Source organism: Clinocottus analis, unplaced genomic scaffold (assembly GCF_023055335.1).
Source record: "Clinocottus analis isolate CAN_PGR_092001 unplaced genomic scaffold, fCliAna1.0.p SCAF_13, whole genome shotgun sequence".
Classification (NCBI taxonomy): Eukaryota; Metazoa; Chordata; class Actinopteri; order Perciformes; family Cottidae; genus Clinocottus; species Clinocottus analis.
The window spans coordinates 17,844,854-17,864,486 of record NW_027175854.1 but is presented as its reverse complement, the minus strand read 5'-3'; the positions used below and the strand labels follow the sequence as shown (position 1 = coordinate 17,864,486).

Sequence of the window (19,633 nt, the reverse complement as noted above, 5' to 3'; positions counted from 1 at the left end):
TTGTCATCGCATCAAAACTTGAAACTTGCGGCAGTTTCAAAAAAACTGCCGCAAGTTTTTTTGAAACTTTTCTTTCTGTCACTTCGCTGCAGACCGAAGGAATAAAAATGGGGAATTGAGAGAAGCAGTAAGCGTTCACACGACTGTCAGCTTCGACATGTGGTTCATGAACAAATCACAAGCCACACACGGTGCATGTGGTCAAACATTCACGGTGCAGGTTCCTGAGTGGGTGTTTTCAGCTGGGAAACCTCACGTGTGCTCTGCTTGAGCCAGAACCCAGTTGCAAGCACTCTGTAAAAGACGTTGTCATGCTGGCTGGCTTTTAAATCACCATTGACGTACGATACCGTTGACTTTAAGCGCTGTCTGTGATCATCGATAATGATTTATCAACGCTGTGTATGCATGCTCTGTCCTAGGAGCACGATTGAAGAAGCCTATGCCAGGTCCATGACCAAACTCGCCAAGTCAGCGGGCAACTTCTCTCTACTCGGGTGAGTGCAAACAGCTTCTGAGGAGAAGAGCAGCATGAATGCATGCAGGTTGAGGGGGTCGCAGGCCTCTGAAGTGTCCTCTTTCCCTCCAGGACTTTTGCTCCGGTGTGGGATGTGTTCAAGACCTCGACAGAGAAGCTGGCCACCTGTCACTTGGAGCTGGTGAGGAAACTACAGGAACTCATCAAAGAGGTCCAGAAGTACGTGGAGGAGCAGGCCAAAGCACACAAAAAGGTGAGGGGATGGATGGATTGAAAGTTAAATTCAAAGTTAAAATGGATTTAAATCAGAATGATGGAAGAATCAGTAAAGAAGTTGTTTTTTTAATCTGATTTTTGACCTTTTGACATTGTTTAGGTTCGTCCTCGATGAGGAAAAGAGTCTCACGTCTTTGTTATTTCCCCCTCTCGTCATTTTCCAGCGAAATATGTCGGAAAAATCAATTGTTTAACCGCCGATTCCACCCTGAGAAACACGTTATTCCACGTAGCTTCGTTCATAGCATTTCCTTTGACACGTCGCTCCTCCGTATCTCCTCTCTGCTGAGAATCCATCGACTCGCATTTCGCGCATGAAGCCACACGACACAAAGTAAAAGAGGAGCTCGGAATCAGCGGAGTTGTGTTTGTGCTTTCAGCATGACAAAAAGCCTGTCACAGTGTCTCTCCGTCACTTCCCCTCCCCCCCCCACCCTTACGCTCTTGTGTTTCTTGGCCGGCTCGCAGACACACACAGTGCTCGCTGTAGTAAAGCGGTGTGAATAACGCAAAGTAAACACCCGCCTTGGAGTGGGCGCTCAGGATGTGTACATGATTTCCTTTTGCTTCCTCCGCTGATGTTCGACCGTGGATGTGTCAAAACGAGGAGCGCGGAGGGTTCAGACATCATCACTCCTCCATTACACGTCTCTCTTTATGTCCTCCAGGTGAGAGACATGAGGTACGACTAGATATGATACCGCAAGATAGATCCGAGATGAAACAGAAGAAGAAGAAAACCAACTTAAACGTGAATGAATAATAAGCATTAAGTGTAGAAGCATCAAAATAGAAAAGCAACAAGAGGAAGGTAACTCAAATGGGAAAAGTACATTACAACAATACAAGATTAAAAGACAAGAATACGGATGTAAAGTGTATTATAAGTAGTGCTAACACTCGTGCCTCATAGAAAGTAAAATATAAATACTGTGTGTGATATTGAGGGAACGTTGCACACTATGTGGAACGTTATTGTTCTCCGTGTCCGACCTTCCAGCTGTGAGTGGATGTGAGGAGCGATGCAGACGTTTCTGAGTCCACTAAATACCTTTTTAACGGCTTCTTCGTGTGCGACGGCTCTGTGTCGCACGCCGGAGTCGTGTTTTAGAATAAAGGAGCGCCGTCTCCGCCGGCTCCGTGTCTGATACTTCATTATTAAGTCGTAATGAACGAGCGGATTGTGCGTTCACGTCGAGCCGCGAGAGCGACGTGAAGTGTGCCGCTCGCACGTATCATTCAGAGTTACCGTACCGGGCGTGTGTGTGTGTGTGTGTGTGTGTGTGTGTGTGCTCTCAGACAAAAGAGGAGGTGGCGTCCACGCTGGAGGCGGTGCAGAACATCCAGACCACCTCGCAGGCGCTGCAGAAGTCCCGGGAGATCTACAACGCCAAAACTGTGGAGCAGGAGCGCCTCCGCAAAGAGGGGGCCACCCAGAGAGATGTGGACAAGGTGGGAGGTCACATTGGCACGTACACACACACACACACACACACACACACACACAGTCATGGTATGGTAATAAGGCATGATGAAGTGCCGTAACACTCGCAGTCTATACAGAAACTTTAACCCCCAAAGCTTTTTAGCCTTCAGATGTTGAGTGGAGCTCGGTTTCCTTTTCCGATTTGCCAGCCGATTTGTGCGCGTGTGTGTGTGTGTGTGTGTGTGTGTGTGTGTGTGTGTGTGTGTGTGTGTGTGTGTGTGTGTGTGTGTGTGTGTGTGTGTGTGTGTGTGTGTGTGTAAGTGGCACGCGGAAACCGAGGACGGCCATTTATCTCGTCTGTTTGTGTTTTTGCAGGCGGGAGTCAAAGCCAAAAAAGCCACAGAGACCTACAAGTCCTACGTGGAGAAATACGCCGCCGCCAAGTCGGAGTTCGAACAGAAGATGGCGGAAACCGCACAGGTAGTGTGTCTGCGGTGTGCAACACTTTCATTGTGTAGTCTGTGTGTGTATGTATATGTGTGTGTGTGCGCTTCGTGCCCCTACATCATCTCCAGATTGTGTTTTTTTTCCCCGTCTGTAACGGAGTCGTTGTGGAAACCCCTGATTGGATCCATCTGAAGGCCTGATTAGATAAACTCCAAATTAAAATCAGATCAACAGACGTTGGCCTCCATATCCTCCCGCGCCGCCGCAGCTCCGCCACCAGAAGTGGTTCCAGTTCGCCCCGGCGTTTGTTTTTGTTCCCCCCCCCCACAAAGAGAGAGAAAGCGGAGCTGCGGCACTACTTCCCCTCGACATCACCGTCTACGGCTCGGCACATGTGGACACGAGTTATAAACACCCAACACATGTGCTCTCTGACATCACCGCGGCTCCCTACATGTGTGTTCTCTTTGTCTGAGCGTGTGTGTGCGTGTGAGTGTGTGTGTGAGCACATGGCAGCCGGCGTCCCGCTGAACGACGAGTCCTGTTTGTGTGTCTGTAGCGTGTGCGAATGAGCGGCTCTTTATCTCTGTGTTTGCGGCGAGATCTCCCTCTGCATCCTCTCTTTGATTTCCCCCCGTTTAGGATTATTTATACTCATTCTCCTCGGTTAACCCCAGAAACCCAGAGTGAGGCTCAAGTGGAAGTAAACACCAGCATTTTAAGTCGTAATCGGCACCATACCGCCGCTCAAAGCCAAAGATGAACCTCCGTCGACGTATCTCACGAACAGAATAATTGTGGAAGTAACTCTGTGTGTGTGTGTGTGTGTGTGTGTGTGTGGCAGAGACCACCCAAACAGACACACAGGAAGTGGCCGGGACAGAATAAGGAAGTGAAATTTCCTTGGCTGCCCTTTGTTTGTCCTGAACTCGTGGTCGATGATGCCTCCTGGCCCCGTTTTAATGACGCTTGACGCCGATCTGTAAATAAATGTGTTGCCTCCGCCGTAACGACCTTCGCCCTGTGTTGCAGAAATTCCAAGACATTGAAGAAAACCACATTCTCCACATGAAGGAGATCATCCAGTCGTACTCACGGTCCGTCGACGAAACGCACATCCAAATAGGAGAGGTGAGTGCAAACACACACACACACACACACATACATGCTCTCCAACATTCCTGTGGGTGGAGTAGGTGTCTTGTTGACCTGGGGCTCCGCTCACTGGGTTCACTGTGTGTCATATCAATTAGTGTCGTCTTTGATCTCGCTAATCGTTTAACTGAGAACCAGGAAACGGTCCATTCAGCCCTTCATGCCGGGCAATTAAAAGCTGATCAAATCTCCCTCTCGGTCGATCTAAAACACCTCCAGAAGTCGAAACGCTTGCCAAAAGTCCGCGTCTGATAGCCGAACGTGCCGCGCGGCCGTGTTTTGTTTTCTGGGAGAGAGAGAAGTGTGTTTTAGGTTTGAGGAAATGGCTTCAAGTTCGATCCGCGTCCTCGCTGTGAAGGCTCTCAAACGTCACTCCGCGGCTGTATTAATGGGCATTCACGGTTAACCAGAGATTTCCTTTTCATTTGTTTGTTCAGCAATCACACTTAGCGAGCGCAGAATCAGTGGAGCCTTAAGTACAATCTGCTGCTCCGCTCTCCACCGTCTGGATGCCGCTGCAGTTCCCTCACCGCCCGCAGAGGGCGCCGCGGCTCCACCGAGACGCCTCGCCGGCGGCAAGTTGGAAAGAGTGCAGAGCGCCAAGCTACCGCGGGTTATTCAGCCCCACGGCGGCTGCTTCTGAGCTGGAGGCGAGCGGCGCCGCCGCCTGTTGCCGAGCCGAGCGACCGCATCTCTTCTGTCTTCTGCAGGGCAGAAAGAGAGCGGACTAAGAAATCGTGATTTTGCTTTGATGAACGCTCTTCAGACCAGGTTGTGTGAGGGACCTTGAGTTTTATAATCGCATAAGGGTCAGGCAAGAGGGAGGGAGGCAAGGAAGGAGGGAAGGAGGGAGTTAGGTAAGGAGGCTGAGACTAGTTTGTCTCTGCAGCGTTGTGCTTAGTCATTGAGCCCACAGGCATTCATGCTGACAGCAAACACAAAGTCATACATTTGCATGCACTTGCATTTAAAATATATAATATTGAGAGTGCTGTTTTTCTTAGACGTGCACACACACACACACATGTAAACCCACCCAACCCTCCTGTGGTTTTAAACGTTTGCATGTGCCATGTGTGCTCATGTGTGCATTGTTCACATTTAAGGATTTATTCGAACAATTGAATCTTAATCTCATATTTTCGAACAGATTCACGAAATAATACACACTGTAGATAAATACTTATACTTACTCGCGTAACATTGCTGCCCATGTGAAAAGGTTGTGTCAGAGGAGTCGCCTCAAGTGACATCACACTTAACAGGATAGGAGGAGAGTAGTCACCGCTGCCTGGAGCGTGTTTCGTATAGATTATAGTATATAAGTACAATATATAAGAGTTATATAAAGATGCTCGCAAGGTCAATTATAGTGAATCTACGACTGGAAGCAAAAATCTGCAATTTTTCAGTAGTGCTTCTTCTTTTTTAGTAACTTAGGTAGAAAATCAGTCGTTTAAACGGGATTGAAATATCTGTTATTGCACCTTGATGGAAGAGGAAACACTATTGCCCTCCACCTTGTTGTCGCTGCATGAGCAGCTTCTCCTGACGGCCAAAGCGCCTGCAGAGGAGCTTCTCGCTGTGCACAGGCTTGACAGCGGGAAGCTCCTCTCTGGCAGGCGAGCAGGAAACGGCCGAGGGCTCGGCGCGTATCGGAGGAGACGTGGCCGTCCGCGCTCCCGCCACGTCAACAACGGAGTCGGCAGTGAGTTTGACTGGTTGAAGGAGTCGCTCGCCGATAGCAGAGTCCAGCGTCGGAGCCGCTGTCAGTCCGCGGGCGTCCGACGACCAGAGAGGCTTTACTGTAGGCAAGTGCGGCGCATGAAACCGAAGCACAAAAGGGTGGAGGGTCACTAAAAGAAGTGATCATGTCAACCTTGCAGGTATTTTGAGACAAGGCTCAGCCGACATCAGCTCAGTGGGCATAAAGGATAAGCGGGTTAAAGAGGATGAGAGGGAGAAAGTGAGCAGCGTTAAGAAAAGTAAAACACCATATATAGAAGGAAGGAGCGGAGAGTCTTTAAACTCACGAGGACAGGTGTGTGTGTGTGAGGTTTGCGTGCTGTGTTTGTTTTTGTAAGCGAGCGTGTTTGTGTGCGAGCATCCCTTGAAGGCAGAGAAGCATGTTTTGAGCATGTGGTCATAAGTCTCCACGGTACAAGGTGTGTGTGTGTGTGTGTGTGTGAGAGAGAGGCGAGCAGGGCACGCAGGTTGATGACATTACTGCCCTCCGTCAGGGCAGCAGCACCTGACAGATCGCGTGTGCTGCGCTGTGCATGCTTCCCCCACCGCAACACACCAACATCCTCTCCTGCCAGGGCACAGAAGGCTAATGCACTCCACCTCGCCACAGGGGTGGGGGTTGGGGGGTGGGGATGGAGGGTGGGTGTGTGGGGGGGGCCAGACACATATTGTACGTGTTTGCGTGTGTGTTTGTTTGATAGTGGAGCCGCTCTGCGCTTACAGTATCACGCACATCTAAATGGTTTTCGGCGCGATGGCCCAGTCGGGCCTATACATCGCGTTCACTTCCCCCTCGGTGCACACACAAGCACACACATACACACACATGCACAAACCTCCAAAGCAAACAAGCAAACAAACACTGCGCTTCCTCTGATAGCGCCCAAAGGGCATCAGCGGAGCGCAGCGCCAACAACAATGATTCGCCCCGACACAACAGAATCGCTCACAGTGAAGTACGGTATCGCCTGCACGGGCCACTTACTGAATACATGTTGGTAATATCAACGCGAGTTACGAGGAGAATTAATAGCAACAGACGGCGTTTGTCTCCCTGTGCATGTGGAAACAAATCGCACTGACAAGTCTTCACTTTATGATCCGACATCACAGGAGACACACGAGGCGACACCCCAGCAGAGGACGAGCATTTATTAGATTTACCTCCGTCGCTCTCGATGATCAAGACGTTCATGAGAGCACCAGGAAAAAAAAAGATTGATGTGTACAGTAGAGACAAATGCAACGCTTCCACACTTCAGACTTTGATGGATGGAAAACTCAAATGTATGAGGTGAAGGGTTTTGTACGTGTCCTCGAGTTCAGAGGATTTCTCTTGAACACATTACGTAGCTGACAGGATGAAATTATACTTAAAATCACAATGTTTTTGACCAAAAACTGCGATATTTATATTGCGACAAGAACAAAATGAGAGTATTTATCAGGAATACGTATATAAAGACAAACAAGACGCCTTTAAAACCAGGTAAAGACGTCGCTTATGCCGCGTTACCACATCCAAAATCGACGATAAGACGATATCTGGTTTGATATCAGGATATTTAAATATTATAGATCTTTCACCTCACCATCATGTCTAGAGTTCACCAACAAATGAAGAGCGCCTCCTCCTTCTCGTCTCTTGCTCAATATTTACAATATTTACGATGTTATATTGTTGTCCCGTCTCTGCTGGTGGGTTTCAGAGTGGCTGCTGGGAAATGTAGTTTATCCCACTTGCTTAAACACCAGCAACAAGTACAACAAGAAAACCTTTTTCACCAATTGAATGCAGTGAATCCAAATTATTTACTCAAAACTAAAGGGATGAAAAAAACGCATTCACCTGATTCTGCTGCTGTGGAACTTGTTTGTTTGTTTGTTTGTTTGTGTTCCGTCTCTCAAATCTGATTCATGCTTTTTGGTTGTTATTTTTTTAAAGGTCCACACCGAATTTGTGAGGAACATTGAGAACACCTCGGTGGAGAGCTTGATCCACAAGCTGGCCGAGAGCAAAGGAACCGGCAAAGAGAGACCAGGTGAGTCCCACGTGTGTTTTATGGCAATAACCGATGTCTGTCGGAGGGTTTTCAGGCCTTCTGCCCGCTCCGGCCTCGTGGGGAGGTTTGAGGGGAGGAAGAGGAGGGGCGGCTGTATCGAGAGGGGCAATTAGAAGTAAGAGAGGGCCATCAGAGTCAATCATAGTAATCTGCTGTAAAGGTAGGCAGGCTTGGCATTCCAGTGAGCATGTGACACACGGGGGGCTTTGCTGCGCTCGCAGACTAAGCAGGCAGAACAACCTCTTCAGGAGGTCAGAGCTCAACAATGACTCTTGTGTAAACTTTGCCATGCCACAATAATCAAGGGAATACTCCTCAGACCTCTCCTCCCTCCCTCCTTTCCACACACACTCGCAGCTCATTCGGCGATAAGTTACTCATGCGGCAACTGTCTTCACTTTGTGTGTGTGTGTGTGTGCGGGGAAAAAAAAAAATCTGATTTGCACCTTTTTTTCAAATCCTGGCGGTGCATAAGCGGCGACGTCGCTCGGCCCCCTTTTGCGCTTGTGCACAACGTTGCGTCAGGAGCCCTGCAGACACACAAAAGGGTTCACCTCCGCTGCTGCGTTTGTGTGTCCACAAACGGTGACCCCGTGTGTCCGGACGCTGCGTCCGCGGAGTGGTGGCCTTCATTTGTTTGGACAGCAGAATTAATTGAGGCTAAAAAAACGGTCAGAAAAATTCCTCTTTGTATCAAGCTGTTCATTAGGGATCGTGCAGCAGCCCCCCCCCTCCTCTCTTTCCCCCCTCGGCCCCGTCAGGAAAATAACCTGTCGGCCTCGCGATGAAATAGCTGAACGGATGGCCGGTCCAGTGCCTTTAGAGAGAGCGAGAGAGAGAGGTTGAATAAACTTTCTATTGCGGAAACAATCCCAAAGTGACACGCTGCGAGGCGGGGGGGTTCAGAGTGTTCAACGATATCCAGCTGAGCTGTCAACTGGCGGCGGGCCAGACACGCAAACCCCCTCCAACCCGCTCCCAGTGCCATGTGAAGCATATGCAATTTAAAAAAAAAAAAAAAAAGCATTCTCCGCTCATGCGTGACTGCATGCTTCCCTCACAGAGAGTAGAAAGCAGAGAAACATCTTCTGTATAAACAGAGTCGTCTGTCTGTTTAGGAGATGTTTAAACAGATTTAGGTAATATTCATGTGTCTGGTGTTTGGACTTTTTCTCTCTCTCTCTCTCTGTCTCTTCTTTTTTTGTTTTTGTGCAGTCGGTGTGCATAAATATTGTCAGATGCAATCGCGGCAACGTGTTCCTGCTCTGCCTGGGTCTCTTCACGCCGAGCCGCCGCATTTGTTAAACGTCCCAGAGCTGCGAGTGAGGAACGCCGTGTGTGATTTCCACCTTTTTATCGGGTCCTTTTTTGCGTTGCTTTTGTTTAAACGATGCTAACGGCTAATGCGTCCGATGGCGGTCGACGTCAAATAAGACGATGGCGGCGAGCGTCCTCTCCAGTTAAAATAGTCTCACCTGTTTTTTTTGTCACCGCAATGTTCAACGCCGCTTCCTCCCATGAGAGAAAGCTCTAAGACTGAGCTATTTTGTTTTGATAGGCAGTAAACTCCCCCTCTCTCTCTCTCTCTCTCTCTCTCTGTCAGTTCAATTCAATTAGCTTTATTGGCATGAACGTCGCAACAACAATATTGCCAAAGCATCAAGACACAGCACAAACACAGAAATATACAACTCACACAGATAACAAAAATAATAACAACTCTCCCTTCCTCCCTCCCTCCCTCTCTCCATCTCTCTCTCTCTCTGTGTCGCGCAGGCGCACAACACACAATCGCTTCGTGCTGCCGTTGTGTGTTCGCCGGCGGTGCAGAGGCCTGATATTGCACAGTAGAGTAGATCGGTCATTGGTGTACTTCATCCACTTCACTTGGCGCGATGCCTCTCGTGCCTCTCGTGCCTCTCGTGACTCGCCGCTTCCCTGCGCTTCACTCGGCGCCGCACACGCCAAACAATGCGTCGGTTTCTGCTCACGACCGGCGTCCTCTGGAGAGAGCGCCTCGGTCTGCCTGCTAGTGTGTACGTTCAGAGTTAAAATATCATCAGCGTTGTTGTTTTTCAGGTCATGGCATGTTAGTGTATCAGAGATATTGCCAGAGGGTCCTGCTCCATCTCTCTCTCTCTTTCTCACACTCTCATCTTGAAAGATATTAATCTCCCTCGTTTAGAAATCTATCTATTACATCAGATAGCAGACACAGACTGTACGCCTTCCAGGTCTTATTTTAAGAAGAAACGGTCGCGCAAAAACTAGTAAAATACACTGCATTGTGTGCTCAACGCCACAATGTAGCGTATAGATCACATGCGCTGATGCATGACGCCGCATCGCGTTGCATCGCGTGGCCGAGGTGTCACTCTTTCTAATAGATACTCACATCATGCAACACCAACAGCCCAAAACGCCCGGATTCCTCTGAGTGACACGCACACTTATTGCATGCCCTGCCTCTGGTTTCCCCCACCGCCTTCAGCGTGTGTGTTGGTGTGTGTGTGTGTGCGTGTGCGAGCATGTGTATGTTAAAGCGCTGTCCTTTTTGAAAAAAAAAAAGGCTCCATAAATGTTTCTGGAGGCGCACTATAGAAGCGTGAGTCCGAGTGCAGGCCCTCGGAGGTAAATGTGTATAATTGATGAGCATTAAATTAAGTGTGAACTCTGTTGTTTTTCCCCCCTCATCCTTTGAATGATGGATCTGAATAAGCAGCAGTTATTATTATTATAATAATTTTTTCGTGAGGATACATTGGTCGTGCTCCGAGTGACATTGCGACCGTTGGCTGAAATCGATGCGACGGTTTGTTTGTTCAATCCCTTCATCGAGGTTGCCGTGATTATCTGAGTGGCTTTGTGTGTTCGCGTGCGCTCCATTAAGTTTGTTGGTTCATACGTGTTCTGATCCAGAGCGAGAAGCCTGAGAGCAGATCTGTCCGTGTGGCTTTAAACACTTCGCCCGCATGCGATCTCGGACTTCTTTGTCTCATTGCGAGACGGTTTGCACCTTCTGCGAGGTTCACGCTCGCCACACCTGCTGGTTCGCTCCGGTAGTTTGTAAAAGGGTTTATGAGCGTGGCGGTTCTTGTGTCCAAGGTGGGCTTTTTTTAATCCGTGGTTGTGTGAGGAAGACCCTGTGTGAGGAAGTATGAAGGTAGATTTGTGTCTTTTTTACCCGAGCAAATTTATTTCCAAATCTTTGCTCTCAAAAAAAAAAGTTCTCTAAAAAAAACGGTTCTCTCAAAACTAAAAGATTTGGAGATAATTTACTTACAAACTAGAAGGAAGACCCTGTGTGTGTGTGTGTGTGTGTGTGTGTGTGTGTGTGTGTGTGTGTGTGTGTGTGTGTGTGTGTGTGTGTGTGTGTGTGTGAGGAAGACTCTGTGTGTGTGAGGAAGACTCTGTGTGTGTGAGGAAGACCCCGTGTGAGGAAGACTCTGTGTGTGTGTGTGTGTGTGTGTGTGTGTGTGTGTGTGTGTGTGTGTGTGTGTGTGTGTGTGTGTGTGTGTGTGTGAGGAAGACCCTGTGTGTGTGTGTGAGGAAGACCCTGTGTGTGTGTGTGAGGAAGACCCTGTGTGTGTGTGTGAGGAAGACCCTGTGTGAGGAAGACCCTGTGTGCGTGTGTGAGGAAGACCCTGTGTGTGTGTGTGAGGAAGACCCTGTGTGAGGAAGACCCTGTGTGTGTGTGTGTGTGTGAGGAAGACCCTGTGTGTGTGTGTGTGTGTGAGGAAGACCCTGTGTGTGTGAGGAAGACCCTCTGTGTGTGTGAGGAAGACCCTGTGTGTGTGTGTGAGGAAGACCCCGTGTGTGTGTGTGAGGAAGACCCCGTGTGTGTGTGTGAGGAAGACCCCGTGTGTGTGTGCGGAAGACCCCGTGTGTGTGAGGAAGACCCTGTGTGTGTGTGTGAGGAAGACCCTGTGTGTGTGTGTGAGGAAGACCCTGTGTGATGAAGACTGTGTGTGTGAGGAAGACTCTTTGTGTGTGATGAAGACTCTGTGTAAGGAAGACTGTGTGTGTGAGGAAGACCCCGTGTGAGGAAGACTGTGTGTGTGTGAGGAAGACCCCGTGTGTGTGCGGAAGACCCCGTGTGTGTGAGGAAGACCCCATGTGTGTGAGGAAGACCCTGTGTGTGTGTGTGTGTGAGGAAGACCCTGTGTGTGTGTGTGTGTGTGTGAGGAAGACCCTGTGTGTGTGTGTGAGGAAGACCCTGTGTGATGAAGACTGTGTGTGAGGAAGACTTTGTGTGTGATGAAGACTCTGTGTGTGTGAGGAAGACCCCGTGTGAGGAAGACTGTGTGTGTGTGAGGAAGACTGTGTGAGGAAGACCCCGTGTGAGGAAGACTGTGCTCTCAGAGCCGGCTTCGCGTCCCCTGGAGGAAGTGTCACATCCCCCTGAGAGGCCACCAGACACACAGTTGACTCCGCTCTTGACCCCGTGTGCCCTCTGGGACCAGCCTCGCGAGTGTGTGTGTGTGTGTATATACACACTCTAGGCACGCCAGACTGCATGTTGTGTATCTGCCTCAGTGTGTGTTGTGCTGAGTGTGTGTATGTGTGTGTGATTATTGCGTGATGTACATTCACAGCGTTCACAGCGGTGGGCCGTTGACCCTTTCTGCACCAACTGAACCTAAAAGATTTTTTTCCTCTCGTCTCATTAGGACCCATTGAGTTTGAGGAGTGCAATGCCGCCATCGCCACAGAAGGTGAGTCTTGTTACGCAATTAAAGGTGAAATATTGTGGGAATAAATACACTGCAAGTTGCATTTCAGTTTTAAATTTATCAAGCAGATTTATCATCATGAAAAAATAAAATCTATGGGTTGAAAAGTGGGTTTTTTTTGTGTGTGTTCAGGTGCCAAACCCAGGAAGAGAAAACCATTTGGCATCCGAAGGAAAGACAAGGACACGGACTCCACGTGAGTGAAGGCGTGCGCATCTTCAATCCAACACAATTAACGCAACGTGCTTTCGCACTTCCTCCTCACGGTGTGTGACCTTTCTGTGTGTTTCAGGGAGTCGACCGAAGTCGAACCCGCTGTGAGTACAAGTTTCACGGAAACATCCAGTTACAACCTCGACTCTGAGTTGACGCTTCAGGAGCTCGTTCAGCTTCGTGTGTTGTGTTGATTTCAAACAGGAGGAGGTGGAAAAGTTCCTCAGATTCTCTCTCTCTCTCTCTCTCTGTTCCCTCCCTCCTGTTTGCGTTGTACATTTGCTCATTCATTCATTCATTTCTCTGTTTGTGCTTGTAGAACACTGCCAACGGCGCTCCCCCTGGATACTACGGCTCCATAGACATCCAGAACGCCGTGAGCAACACAAACCGAAACACACACCATAAATATTCATATCCAGACCTGTGTTTGTGAACCGCATTCTGTGAATGAATTTGTAAAAACATATAGAAGAAGTTATTTTGTGTTTTCTGTTAGCTTTAACTTTCTATATTATGTAGCATGTTAGCTTTAACTTTCTATATTATGTAGCATGTTAGCTTTAACTTTCTATATTATGTAGCATGTTAGCTTTAACTTTCTACGTGATATAGCATGTTAGCTTTAACTTTCTATGTTATGTAGCATGTTAGCTTTAACTTTCTATGTTATGTAGCATGTTAGCTTTAACTTTCTACGTGATATAGCATGTTAGCTTTAACTTTCTACGTGATATAGCATGTTAGCTTTAACTTTCTATGTTATGTAGCATGTTAGCTTTAACTTTCTACGTTATGTAGCATGTTAGCTTTAACTTTCTATGGGAAACCTCAGAAACAGATCTCATCTCTTGACCCACACGATGCACTAGTTAACGTTGATGACAATCAGATAAATGTAGAAAATAATAATAATAAAATACGACATTTAAGCTACGTTTAAAAGATTTGACTGAAGCTCAAATTTAAACCGCCGCTCTTCAACAGGTAAAGGTCTCGTTTGACCTATTTTGAATTGTATAATATTACAATCTAATTTTAAAATGTAATATTTAAGCACAAAAGGATGTTCACAAAAGTGTTATACAGTTTGCATTTCATTTAGCTCCTTTCCTTTTTTTTATAAAAGATAATCACACATTTTTTAATGGAAAAGTGCACCAAAGTATTTTTTAAATGTGACAATTGTCTTTCTTTTTTTTTGCAGAACGTTCCCCAAGTGGACGCAGACGGTTTCTGCATCCGACCGGAAGGAAATGAAAACAATATCCTTTTGATTCAAGAGATCTGTTTGTTCCCGTCTGCAGCGCGAGGCTCGAGCTGAGCGAAGCTAAAAAACTCCCGACGATCATTTTCTCATTCAAACTCCTCGCTCCTCTTCCTCGTTGCGGCCTTGACTCTCCGTCGCCGCGCCCACATGCCAAAGAGAACTCCTTCTACTCGTCCAGCGACTCGGAGGACGAGGACGAGCCCAGGAAGTTCCACGTGGAGATCAAGCCCGTCCAGCCAAACAACGGCACGCACCAGAACCGAGCCACCATCGACGAGCTCAAAGCCTCCATTGGGAACATCATCCTGTCGCCCTCCACCTCGGTACGACACGCCGAACTAAAACACCACAAAACACAGACTGCTGCTGTCCTGCTCTGCTGCAGCAACACTAGAGGGCAACAGGGGGATGTGTAACCTCAGAGAGGGAGCTGCATTTAGCCGTGCTATCCTTCCTAATCACTCTTTCTTTTAGCTTATTTAGTTCAACTGGAAAGGCATGTATGTGTTACATCTACTATTTCAACCGGTTTCATGTCGAACAACTTTGGGATGTTGTTTTTATTTTATTTCATTTTATCGGAAAACACATCGAGATCTCAGAAACAAGTTTCTGATGGTGTTGGTTACTGCAGACTCACACACATGCACACTGTCCTCCTTGTAGGCACTGAAGGGAATGCTTCGCGGCAGTGGCCACACACACACACACACACACACACACACACACACACACACACAGACAGACACGCACATCTGAGCCGTGACCTCCGTCATGGAGCCCATTGTTCAGCTCCTTGTCCCTCACCATCACTCAATCTCTGCGTCTCTCTCTCTCTTGCCGCCGCCACGCTACGAAAATAGCCTCTGCCATTAAACTTTAAAAACCACTACAGCGTGTGTGCAAACATGCAGCGTGTGTGCAAACATGCAGCGTGTGTGCAAACATGCAGCGTGTGTGCACCGAGCTGTTGTTGTTGTTAATGTTGTCGTGGAGCGGCTGAACGGGCGCTCGGTGTCGCAGACGAGGTCCGGTGGGCTTCGCCGCTGCACACCGAGCCGAATGTCACGGCATCGACCTCTTTTACACTGTCTTTGTTTGCGTTTACTCTTTGGGTTTCATTGGAGCTCACTGTTGTGGTTATTTATGAACACATGAAGGGGTTAGTTGCCTCGTTTTTACTGATGTTTTTCTTCCGGAGGAGCGATGTTCTCTTTTAAAGCTTTCTGACTTTTGTTGATCGCGCTTTAGTTTCGGTTGTTGTCGCTTCCTCGTCCTGAAAAGTACAAACACACACGGGCTGTTTGTCGCGGGCTGGCTCTGATTTGCATTTAAATACTAGAAGTCACTCGATTATAGTCGCCCTTTTCAGTTTTCTGTTTCCGCAACCCTTTTCCTTTTTCTCATTTACCAAAAAGTTGAAACATACGTCTGAGGTGATGACCAACGCTGCGTCGTCTGGTGTGAATTATTGAGAGATTTCCTTCTCTCTCTCTCTCTTTTCTCTCGCTCCTCCTCAGCGCTCATTTTTCTGTCTTTTTCATTTCTCCTCCTGTTCGGCTCCCCCTCTGCGGTGTTCCCTTTATTGAAATAGCGATGGAAGTCGTGTGTGTGTGGCCGGCGAGAGCCGTAATTGAACCCATTTGCCGCTTAGCGCCTGTGGGACTGAACCCCGGCCTCGCAGCTCTGCGGCGGTTAAATGCTTTTGCTATGTTCCTTAAACCCATTTTGTTTCTTTTTCTGCCTTCCTCCCTTGACGACACACACACACACACACACACACCACCACCTTTCTCCTTGTGCGAATACATTCTCTATTGAAATCGACGCTCCTCCATCGGGGTTTGTGAGCCTCAAACGGCGGACGCCGCGCTCGGTTTCTGGTGTTGCGCAGCGTGACACGGCGGCTCGACGTCCGGAGTAGAAAAAGGTCGTTGTTGAAGTGTCGGCGGCGTTTTTTTTTGTTTTTTTTTGCGCCGCTGAATATTTCACCCTAGGTTTAACGTCTGGTATGTGTGAGTCGAGAGGAGCCCTGTGATTTACTGACTTCAACTCTCAAATGGAAAAAATCCCCTTTTCCACTGGGAATAATTAATAATACAGTTTCAACCCTGTCTTTTTTTTTTCATATACATCGTTACATAAACGCGATCAAAGGCTTCGGGTTTCAAACTATCTGACGCGTAAGAAGAAGTAAAGAACATTTAAAAGACTTTGTTGGTCTGTTTTGTGTCTCCTGCACGCAGAACGCTCAGTTTTTGTCGTCCTCGTGATTTTGTTTCTGAGCAAACTTTAAAATGTGCGGTGGGTCGAACGTGTCTTTGATGAATTATGGTCTGTTTTTGTTTTCCAGGCCCAGATGAGGAGGAACCAGTCCAGTGAGTATTTCCTGACCTCTCTGTCACTGGGTGACTGTGAAAAGAGGGTCGACTGCACAACTCCTACACTGCATTTTTCTTGGCACAAGTTGTTTTTAAAGAGGTCGCCTGCAAAGAAAATTAAAGCCCAGAAAACTTAAGCCAAAACCAACAAATCTGGAGAAAAAGTAAACAACTGCTCTTCGCTGTAAACGTGTGCTTGAGGGATTTTTCCCTCCCCCTGGTACAAATAAGATAAATTGGCTTGTTTATGTTTTGGCATGTCAGAAAATGATCTTTTCCATTGCAGAAAAGAATATTAATGTTCATCCGTCCACATGTGTGCGGCTCGCTCAGCGCTCCTAACAGTTACATTGTGCAGCTGAAACACAAGGTATTGCATTGATAGATGTGTACTCTACACACGCTTAGGGATCAAAGGAGTTTCCACATTAAGCTCTAAGGCTCAGGGTCCCGGTGAGTATGTTTTCACTCTCTCTCTGCACACTTTCAGCTCCTAGATCAAGAATTTACCATCGAATCTGGTTTCATATTCTTGGTCCTCTCCTCTTAACTCGGGTGCTGCTTCAGGTCGCTCATGTGGATCCTCTGCAAGGCATCGTAACACTTTAGAAAGGGGCAAAGCCTCGTTTTTATACGTTTATGTAGTCCAGGGGTGTCAAACATACGGCCCGCGGGCCGGATCCGTATATATTTTTTTTTTAAGAACAAAATTAGCAGAGCTGGGATTCAAACCTCTGATCCTCTGCTCATAAGACGGACATGCAAACCATTGATCCACAGTAGCAATGGATGTGAGCGCTGATATTAATGTGTTAGAAGTCGTTAAACATGGACGACGTCATGAAAGTGGCGTCGCAAACGTGTCACAAAGGAGGGAATCTGCAGAGAAGAGCAGATGAACAGAGGGCTGATGTCTGAATGTTTGGTCTTTATGTTCCTAGTTACTTGTTGAAAGACCTTAAAAGAGAGTTCATCATCTAAACACCTTCACCAATGATTTAAACATAGAGAAACATTGTTAATTATGCGTTATTATGCTGTGATTTCACTGCTCCGGCCACTTCAGATCAGATGGGCGGCATGCAAGTTTGACACCCCTGATTTAGTCGCTCAATTCCCTGTTTTAAAGTGTTACCGTCAAGGAAAAAGAAGTTGACATATTCGGGGTGTGTGTGGCAGAAATAAGAAATATCTTATCTAACCTAAAATCTTACTGCAAATAGACTTCTGTGGCTTTCTGTGGCAGAAACCCTGGTTTACGTTCTCTGGTTTTTTTAAGGTGTGATGTACTTTTAAACATTGAAGTAGTAGTTTGGGGTTTTTTCCATTTGTCCATGCTGTCATCACTGTGTTCAGGTCTGTGGCTCCTAATTCTGTGTTTGGGTTTCTGTCCCCGCAGGTGACGAGCTGGGAAAACCCAGAGTGCCGACGCCGTACGAGTACGTATGAGACGCTGCCACCGACCTCACCTTCACGCTGTCGCTGCTTTTTGGGAAACTGAGCCGTGTTTTTTTGCTAGAAAAGCTGCTGTAAGTTTGACTCTTTCTCTCTCGCAGACTGACCAACAACGACCTTCTGTCTCTGGACCCGTTCGGCCCGACTCTCGGCGCCGGCTCCTCTTCCTCCATGTCCTCGTCGACAGGTGAGCCTCATGAAAAAGACTCGTACGTATTCAGGCTTTTACTGTTTCACCCTGGACCAGGAAGAGGTTCCCGTCGTTCCTTTGGAGTTGTAATCCTTAAGATTTCCGTCTTGGTCAACCTTTTAAACTGTGCGAAAATCCTCCCGCGACAATTTTAAGTCCCAGCATGCCCCATTTTTCGCATAAAATACGTAATATTTTTCCATTTTTGAACCAAACAACACAGTTTCTTGACTGAAACTCCTTCCTAACAGGCCAAGACTTTGTTTTATTGTGATTTTTGTCGCAGATTATGATTCTTTAGGTCCTAATCTCTCCAAAAAGGTGTCTTATTGACGCGCCAGGAGGCTTTTTTTGGTGCAATCTGGCTCATATGATGCTGCATGTTCATTTTTTTTGCAGATATACAGGTGGAAACAGCCAGTGCAGCTTTGTTGAGCCGCTAATTTTTGTTAAATGATCTACTGAGAGATTATATAAACCACTATAAAGAGTAGAGGATTATAACTCGAAGGAGCGACAAGCGATCTGTGATCGAGTCCCTTTGTGCTCTTCCTGTTCATCTCCTCTCCCTCAGCATTATGTAGTCTCTCCTTCCCTCTCAGCTCCTCATTTGGGAGCTTTCCCCCTCGAGGTCGGTCCCAGATGGAGGAACTGACCCTCGAGGTTAACAGAATACTCAACCACAGGGAACGAAAACGGCAGCTTTTTCCACCCCACTTTGTCTTTTTTTCTGTACATGTTTCCAGCCTCGTACTCCTTCTGTTTCACACAGTGTTTGTTTTCACTTCACTTTAAGCGTTTATGGGGTGCAGCTCACGGCTTTACGTGCATGACACCGGTGTTTAAACGGAGTGACATTAGCGCTGACCCATTGCCTGCAGGCTAAGCGTAATCCACAGTTAATTGGCACCTCGTCGAGGTCAGAGGGCCGGCGATAAAGCCCACTGGCACGTATGTTGTCAAACATTGTCTCGTTGCGGTCAAAGGTCTCGGCTTAAGAGTCAAAAGAGCATCGCGGAGCGTCCTGATTAAGATACGGTGATGGAAGTGAACAGCCTGTTAAATCTCTCTGTGTACAGTGAAGCAGGATCCCAATTGTCTTTTTTATCATGTTTTTTTTTATTGATTTCTATTGTACATGTTCCTCTGTTTGATGTGTTGTTTTTTCTTTTTGTTTCATTTTGATGTCACTGAGTTGAAGTTGATGTTTCATTGTTTATTTTGTTTATTCATTTACATGGACTTTTCTCGTTAGACCTTGCCTCTATCTTCCTTTCAATCCCTCCATCTCCACCTTTTCTGAGGATTGACTCAGACGTCTTTCTGCCAGAGGCTTCAGGTAAAATGTGTGTTTATCAGACGGAGTTCGCACAACTTGAAGCGCTCATCATCGACTGCCTTGCATGGTGTTCATGACATTTGGGAGATTCAGACTTTTAGTTTTTAAAGTGTCCTTCTGCGTGCATCGCTTTGCACATTTAATGCAGGAAAGAGTATTGATCTTAGTTTGAAATAAGCATTTTTGGAAGGATATCACACATTTGCATGGGTTTAAGGTCGTAGTTGTAGACACTAACTGGAGATGTGATAATGTGTAAAGCAACAGTTCAATGGGCAAAACAACAACATGTAAACACCGAGAGAGAAGACTGGCAATGAGAAGGCAGTGTATGATTATAAAAACAACTTTTATAACGTGTCCAAACAGGACAAGTGTTGACTTTTTTTATGTTACTTGACAACTAATTGTGTTATAAAGCTTCAGCTATGACATCACTGTGCTTCTGCCAGCAGATCAGG

The 19,633-nt window shown here is 47.2% G+C and overlaps 1 protein-coding gene across 6 annotated transcripts in view; it reads left to right on the top strand.

Moving 5' to 3' along the window:
* fcho2 (FCH and mu domain containing endocytic adaptor 2) overlaps positions 1 to 19,633 on the top strand; it is a 38,036-nt gene that overhangs the window by 9,389 nt on the left and 9,014 nt on the right. For 5 of the 6 annotated variants that reach the window (XM_068573497.1, XM_068573496.1, XM_068573495.1 and 2 more), the window contains exons 3-17: positions 423 to 497; positions 590 to 731; positions 2,054 to 2,206; positions 2,556 to 2,660; positions 3,660 to 3,758; positions 7,474 to 7,570; positions 12,262 to 12,306; positions 12,457 to 12,520; positions 12,617 to 12,641; positions 12,857 to 12,913; positions 13,745 to 13,804; positions 13,957 to 14,130; positions 16,161 to 16,185; positions 17,588 to 17,627; positions 17,745 to 17,830. In XM_068573497.1, coding sequence (XP_068429598.1) covers positions 423 to 497; positions 590 to 731; positions 2,054 to 2,206; positions 2,556 to 2,660; positions 3,660 to 3,758; positions 7,474 to 7,570; positions 12,262 to 12,306; positions 12,457 to 12,520; positions 12,617 to 12,641; positions 12,857 to 12,913; positions 13,745 to 13,804; positions 13,957 to 14,130; positions 16,161 to 16,185; positions 17,588 to 17,627; positions 17,745 to 17,830 — 1,247 coding nt within the window. Of the gene's footprint in view, positions 1 to 422; positions 498 to 589; positions 732 to 2,053; positions 2,207 to 2,555; positions 2,661 to 3,659; positions 3,759 to 7,473; positions 7,571 to 12,261; positions 12,307 to 12,456; positions 12,521 to 12,616; positions 12,642 to 12,856; positions 12,914 to 13,744; positions 13,805 to 13,956; positions 14,131 to 16,160; positions 16,186 to 17,587; positions 17,628 to 17,744; positions 17,831 to 19,088; positions 19,173 to 19,633 lie in introns of all 6 variants that reach the window. The other variant, XM_068573500.1, reaches the window with a different exon arrangement.